The 7,965-nt window shown below is 39.3% G+C and overlaps 1 protein-coding gene across 6 annotated transcripts in view; it reads left to right on the top strand.

The window, feature by feature from the left end:
* Positions 1 to 7,965, top strand: part of bahcc1.L (BAH domain and coiled-coil containing 1 L homeolog) — a 220,223-nt gene that overhangs the window by 28,552 nt on the left and 183,706 nt on the right. For all 6 annotated transcript variants that reach the window (XM_041576469.1, XM_041576471.1, XM_041576470.1 and 3 more), the window contains exon 2: positions 1,435 to 1,673. In XM_041576469.1, the coding sequence (XP_041432403.1) occupies positions 1,520 to 1,673 (154 nt within the window). In that variant the 5' untranslated portion in view covers positions 1,435 to 1,519. The remainder of the gene's footprint in view (positions 1 to 1,434; positions 1,674 to 7,965) is intronic.

Genomic DNA, 7,965 nt, shown 5'->3' with positions numbered 1-7,965 from the left:
ACAATAGTCACCTGTACAAATACATATAAAACACTCTGAAAGGCTGCAATTGGTGCATATTTGGCTTAAGTATGGCTGAGCCATGCCTTTTCATATATAAACAAATGACAGGTCCCATATTTTCCCTACTATTGCTTGACCAGATACTGCCCTATAGAACAATTCAGTTTCAATTTAGAAGCAAACTACTCTTGCTAAAAAGGAACCACATGAAAGTTCATCAATGTAATGGTGTATATAAATATTTTCATGAGTCTGTAAATGTTAAAACAATAAATGGGCATTGTTGGTAATTATAAATGATGATATATAGTGCAGCAGCTGCTTTTCTGTATGTTTATAATTTAGCACATTTTTATACTATACATCTGCCTACTAGAAATTAATTATTTTAAAGGGACAGTATACCTCATTTTCAACATGGTTCAATAAATTAACAAAATTAATCATATTCTACTTCTGATCCGAAAGTAGAAATTCAACAAACTGGCACTCTACTGAGACACCCTCTTTATAAATAAACCCTTCCCCCAACTACAGCCTTTTTCGCTTTTTAGATAAAGAGCAGTTCATTGTGCGGAGGCTTCTCGGTAGACTGCTGGTTTGTTTGTCTTTGCTCCTTGGAACCAGGAATTAGAATGTGTTTCAAATTTTGCCCTGTTTAGAGCAAGAAATAAATGTATGTTCATCACAAATCCTATTTATTGGACCAATGTTGAATTTGTGGGTATACTGTCCCTTTACCGTATGTCTGCTCCACCACATCTTTGAAAAGGCCAGATATGTTTTGGATCCTTAGACATCTGTACACAGATGCCTTTTGCATTACCAATCCTTAAAGACACAGTGTTGGAAGGTCACTGACAAAGCAAAGGAACTTACCATAGACATTTTTTACCAGTAGAATGACTGACACTGGGGCAAGGCTGGAAAGTGATTAACACCATTGGGTGGGGGAGGAAAGAAAAATAATATATTTCCCTTCAATGGGATATGGGTTACTTCCTTGCATCATGCAGATAACATTTGTATGTCTCTGTATATATGCAATATGTTTTACTTTTTTTAACCAAGATCTGTTGGTCTTGGGATTGCTTTTTGTGTATGGAGAGAGAAACATAATATAATCCTTTGAATAATCGACATATATTGTAAAATACAAGGATGTTAGAAGTCACTGAGGAATTTCATTACAATGCTTTTATACCGGCCATGCAACTCCTCTTCTTTTAACAAAGGGGGTTCAGTATGTCTGATATAATGAATCATGTGACACAGACTTTAGCACTAAGCACAATATATAGCTGGTGGTGCAACTAAGCAAGTGTGAGCAGGCATATTCTAACAGTGAGCACCTGTACAGTTTTGTGGCAAATTCTACTGTTACTGTTGTATATGAATCTTACCTTCATTTCTGATGTTTTGTCTACACAGAGGATGATCCCGGAGCAGCTGGAGGAGCCCGGCCCCGGGACCTCCCACTAAGTAAGCGCTGTTTTTTCCACTACGCCTCCCCGGGATGGACGGCAGGGAATTTGTGCCTCCCTCTCACCTAAGTCACCGAGGAGCCGGCCGAATGAACCCGCCTGCAGGCCACAGTGCGGTACAGCATCCTGGCCATTTCCAGGCAACTAAATACTTTTCCTCCCCATTACCCATGGCGACCCATACAGGTAAATCTCACCTTTTGTAATATTGCACTATGGCTGAGCTGCGAGCTTGGTGGTGGGATTCAAATGAGCAAATTTACCACTGGGAAAGTCACTTGTAACAATCAATCAGCGGGTGCTAGTTACTGGTCATTTTTTTTTTTAAATCAAGCATCTTATCACTTGCTATGGTGACTTACTAATTTTGCAGCTTTTATAATATTGCCCCAAATGAATTGGGCATGACATGAGAATGGGAAAGCCTAAGGAGATTTCCATCTTTTATGCCTGTTCCCCTCCATGTGCATCACCTAATATTGCTAACATACAATGTAATCATTACAAAGGTTATGTAACTGTTTTTTAGGGATATCTCAATAGGTTTATCCCAAAATGAAACATCCATTACTTGAATTAAATGTGGTTTTATCTTTATCACTATTCCATCCTCCTAGAGGGTTGTACTACAAAACAGATTTCATTTTTCCTCCATCTTGTTTGACATTACATTGGTTGAACTAAAATAGTTGTATAATTATATGTGGTGTGTAGTGTGAAGGTACTGTATGTATGTTTGTGTGTATTTGAATGCACATACCAGGGAGCTAATATGGGAAACACCTTTCACATCTGCTGTTGAGGTTGTTTGGAACTGTAATTTTACAAAAGAATGATTGTTCCAAAACCACTGCAATGTTCTCTCAGTGGCCATATCCTTCATTTTCTGTTTTATCCATTTTGTTATTGTTATGAAACATACAAACAATAAATAGTATCAAATGTATATTCTGATTATTCCATGTGTTATATTATCAGGGCACAATCTTACTGAGAGTAAGAGACCATCTTTATTTTGGCTTGTCTGGTTGTAACTGTTTAGGCAACATAAAGAATTCTTTGTGTTGCTGTTTTATGAATGCCATATCTCCTGATGTGTTTGTCAGATTATGGATTTGAGAAGAATCTTGAATTCTTTATATCTCATCTTATAGGGTTAGTAATTGAGACACTTGCGCTACTCTGTAACCTGTGTTTTGCCCCTTGTCTGGGAATGGAATGTTAACCAAAAATATGAATTTTGCCAGAAACATTGTTATTAATATACAGCAGGGAAAATAAGTACTGAACACGTCAAATGGTTATCTCAGTAAATATATTTCTTAATGGGGCTATTGACATGAAACCAGATGTCAGTAACAACCCAAGTAATCCACACATAAAAAGAAATCGAAACAAATAAATCCATAAATTATGTGGAATAAAGTGGAATGACACAGGGCATAAGTATTAAACACGGTTACTGAAATTTATTTAATACTAAGTAGAAAATGCTTTGTAACTAGTCACATGCATTTGCTCAGGTGTGATTTTGGCCCATTCTTCCACACAAACTGACACACAAATCTTGAAGGTTCCAGGGGGCCTCTTCTATAAACTCTGACCTTCTGTTCTTTCTATGGATTCATTGGATTAAATTCTGGTGATTGACTGGGCCATTTTAGCCACTTTATTTCTTTCTCTGGAAACAATCGAGAGTTTCCTTGGCTGTGTGTTTGGGATCATTGTCTTGCTGAAATGTCCACCCTCGTTTCATCTTCAGCATCCTGGAAGATGGCAGCAGATTCTTATCAAGAATGTCCCAGTAGATTTCTCATTTCATCCTTCCTTCAATTATATGAAGTCTGCCAGTACCATATGCTGAAAAACAGCCCACACCATGATGTTCCCACCTCCAAACTTCAATGTTGGTACGGTGTTTTGTGGTGATATGCAGTACCATTTCTCCTCCAAACATGGTGTGTGCAATGACATCCAACTTTGGTCTCATCTGACCACACTATATTCTCACAGAATTTCATTGGCTTGTCCTTATGTTGTGCAACAAACTTTAAATGATCTTTAACATGATTTTTCTTCAGCAGTGGAGTCTTGCAAGGTGAGCATGCATAGAGGCCATGTTGGATGAGTGCATTACTAATTGTTTTCTTTGAAAAAACTGTACCTGCTAATTCATGCTGTACATGCTTTCTGAAGCTCTCCCCAAGTGATCATTTGCTCTTGAACAACTCTTCTGATTATTCTATTGACTCCTCTGCCAGAAATCTTCCAAGGAGCACCTGGTCATGGCCAGTTTAGGGTGAAATGATGTTCTTTTCACTTCCGGATTATGGCCCCAACTGTGCTCACTGGAACATTCAGAAGCTTAGAAACACGTCTGTAACCAATACCATCAGTACGTTTTGCAACAATAAGGTCAAGAAGGTCTTGAGAGAGCTCTTTGCTTTTACCCATCACAAGAGGCTTCTAGTGTGATACCTTGGTAATAAGAAACCTTTTTATAGGCAGTGATGGGCGAATTTCTCCAGTTTCGGTTCATCGACAAATCGTGAAAATCGAAATTGACGCCCACAGTCAATTTTGACGTTGTCGTTAAAGTCAATGGGCGTCCGAATAGTGTCGATGCATGCCAATTTTGAAGCGATCGACTTTTTGGACACCTGCAAAATTTTTTGACGAAGGCGAATTTTCGCCGTAGATTTGCGAATTTATTCGCTAGCGGCGAAATGCAGAAATTCACTGCAAATTCATGATAGTAGAATTTATTCGCCCATCACTATTTATAGGCCATCAGTTAGGACTAAACCAACTGATATTTATTTGCACTGTTAAGGGGCAGGATTGCTTTCTAAATACTGTCCGATTTCAGCAGGTTTCTTGGCTTTCCTTTTTGAACCTCCTTTTCTTCATGTATTCAACACTTATTCCCTGTGTCATTCCACTTTATTACACATAACATAATTTATGCATTTATTTGTTTTGATTTTGCTATATGTGCGGATTACTTGGGTTGTTACCTACATCTGGGGGCACATTTACTAAGGGTCAAAGTGAATTTTCGAATTTAAAAACTTTGAATTTCGAACTAATTTTTGGGTACTTCGACCATCGACTAGGCCTAAATTCGACTTCGATTTGAAGTAAAAAAGTTTGACCTAGAAAATCGAAGTACTGACTTTTTAAAAAAGTTTGACTTCGACTCTTCGCCACCTTAAACCTGCTGAATTGAGTTTTTAGAAGTCGAAGTAAAATTGTTCGATCAATTAAATCATTCAAAACGTTTGATTCAAAGGATTTCATCGTACGATCGAACAATTTGAATTCGACCAATACGTCCAAATTCGATTAAAGGGGACATTTTGCATAACCTTTGTGGAAGGAAAAGTCTTGCAGGCCCTAGCTGGCCCCTCGCATTCCTAAGCCCCCCTCCAAGGTAGACTGAGCAGTTTCAAGGTGCCCATGGGGCCCTTCTATGAACTGTTTCAAGACTACCCAGGAGACAGTGTGCCATCCGAGAAGGTCCTTATCAGTAGTATGTTATGTTATTCTTTTGCTTCTAGCAGGTGCCCTGGCCTTGAAGCTCTCCCACTATGTTACTCCCTTCTCGTTCACATAGCTAGCTAACACTAGATAATTGTACACTGAGACACTATGATAGATAATTGGCAATACTCCCTTTTCTCCCTAGAGAGGCCTTTTCCCATTGAAGTTCCTCTCCTGAAGGGTATATAATGTGTGGTCTTTTCTTTGTTCGGGAGTTCTGTCTTGTACTCTGTACAGAACCCACGAAGCTCGTGTATGTTTATTATATAATTAATAAACTTCCTGAATTCTTCTACCTCAATGATCTCCGGTTTTTGGATTATTCCCTAACACCTTCATATTCAGATATATGATGAATCTTTCCTCAAACAATGTAATGATGCAGAAAAAAAAAGTTTTGAATGCATTTTACCTGCTAAAAGTGTCATTATATCAGAGCTGCAATGAGAACCTCTCAGGTCAGAAGCTAGGCTGAAATGAAGAGTGGGAGTGTCTGTTCATTCTCTCACAGGAAGTGGTCACAGCACTGACTGACAGGCTGAACTCATGAGCTGTAGCAGCCAAACCACTCCCCTCCCACCCTCTGCCCTGTGTGTTTCCAGCCTGCACATAATTGTTTTATGCTGCTGCCTGATCATTTAACTTATCAGTGTTTTGTAAATGCTCAGCATAATGCAAGAGATGTTAAGTTTAATACAAACTATAAAGAGAAAACAAATTTGCTGTTCTAAAACATTTTCAGGTGCAGTGAGTTGCAAGGAAAACATGCAGCTTTTTTGGAACATTTTTATGATCTTGTGCTGGGAGTTGCAAGGGAAAAATGCAGCTGTGCTCACTGCTGTAACAGTTTGAGGTCAGGTGCAGGGAGTTGCAAGGGAAAGGCAGCTGTTCTAGAAGAGTTTATCAGGTGCAATGAGTTGCAATGGAAAATGCATCTGTTTTGGAATATTTTATGATCAGGTGCAGGGAGTTGCAAGGGAAAGGCAGATGTTCTGGAACAGTTTATTGTCAGGTGCAGGGAGTTTTAAGGAAATAAATGCAGCTGATGTTCTGGAATTGTGTAACATCTCATAACAGATACAAGGTGTAAAAAAAAAAGGAAAACCTAAAAAATATTCATAGCTTTTTGTATACAAAATGAGATTGTATGTGTTTTTATTTACAAAATGTTATAGTTTGCTTTTCTTTTTTTTTAACCAATATCCACAAAGGAGAGGAACAAGCATTGGGTAAGGGGGGAAAGGAGCAGTGGAGGGACAAGGAAAAGAACAAGGCAGACAGGGAGAAAAGCGAACAGTGAGAGATAGGGAGGTGGAGGTTAAATGAATAGAGCAGAGAGTGACAAACGAGTAGTGGAGGGAGGGGGAATGAGCAGAGAGGGAGTGAAATGAGCAGGGGAAGAACTGGAAGATTAAATGAATAGAGCAGAGAGAAAGAAAGGAGCAGTGGGGGGAGATGGAGAAAAACGAACACAGCAGAGAGTGAAAGAAAGGAGCAGTGCAGGGAGGGGGAAATGAGCAGGTGAGTAAGGGGTTAAACAAATAGAGCAGAGAGTGGCAGAAACGGAGCATTGGAGGGAGGGGGGAAACAAACAGAGAGGGAGAGAAAGGAGCAGGGGAGAGAGGGGGATGTGAGCTGAGAGTGTCAGAAAGGAGCAGTGTAGGGAGTAAAATGAACACAGCTGAGAGTGAAAGAAACAGTAGTGGAGGGAGCTGGAAACAAACAGAGAGAGTCAGTGAAATGAGCAGGGGAAGAAGGGGTTAAGTGAATAGAGCAGAGAGAGAGAAAAGGAGCAGTGGGGGAGAGGCAGTAAAAGGAACAGGGGAGGAGGGGTTAAAAAAATAGAGCAGAGAGAGACAGAAACTGAGAAGTAAACGGAGCAGTGGAGGGATTAAAACGAACACAGCTTTGAGTGAAAGAAACAGTAGTGGAGGGAGGGGGGAAACAAACAGAGGAAGAGAATGAACAGGAGAGGAGGGGGGGTTAAACAAATCGAGCAGAGAAGAGAAACGAGCAGTTAGAATGATCCAGTCTGTAGAAAGAATGCAGGGACGGACTGAGTGTGACATCATGAACAGCACCGCCCACCTCTGCACGCCCAGTCCTCCCTCACTGGATGCAGCTCTATTACACAGGCAGCCGTCGGCTGCAGAGCCACATACCAGAGATTCCAAGACAGGAAACTTAGCAAAGGGGCGGGCTGAACACAGTTTTCATGCTTGTATGGACATATTTGACCCAAAAGATATTAAAATAAAAACAATTCCTTATATTTTACATTATTTTACATGGTTTTCTGCATTGTAAAAAATTATGGTATATGTCCCCTTTAAAAAAAACTTTGACTTTGAATATCGAAGTAATGCAATTTGATGGTCTAGTTACGACGTTTTTTGCACTTCGAAATTTGCCCCTTGATAAATTTGCCCCCCGGTGTTCGACAAGCCAGCTGATTAACAGAACAAATGCTACTTTCATTATCAATTTTTAATAAATGTCATTGGAAAATTGAGTATAATTATTTTTTTTTCTTTTTACAATATTTTATTTATTTTTATTTGTAACACATTTTTTTTATTTTGGGGTTGGCTTGCCATTTAATCCAATACATTTACATGTGTGATGTAGGGCAGCATGTTTGGCATCTGAGCTAATTTGGTGCCTCTGGCAGCTTTAAACAAAGGACATTTAACATTGCTAACAGCATCTACAAATTATGAACATTAGTATAGAACAGGGGTGTCCAAACTTTTGGCTCGCCGGGCCACATTGGAAAAAGATAAAATTGTCTGGGGCCACACATGAAATACACAAACACGTTTGATTTGTAAAAGTAAAGGAAATACACAGAAAAGAACAACAATGCCAGTTGGATAACCAGATGGAGCTATACACTGGAATATGGGACACCTGGATATTAAATAGACGTATTATA

The sequence above is a fragment of the Xenopus laevis genome, chromosome 9_10L, assembly GCF_017654675.1.
Source record: "Xenopus laevis strain J_2021 chromosome 9_10L, Xenopus_laevis_v10.1, whole genome shotgun sequence".
NCBI classification, from domain to species: domain Eukaryota; kingdom Metazoa; phylum Chordata; class Amphibia; order Anura; family Pipidae; genus Xenopus; species Xenopus laevis.
This window is presented reverse-complemented; position numbering and strand designations above follow the sequence as displayed.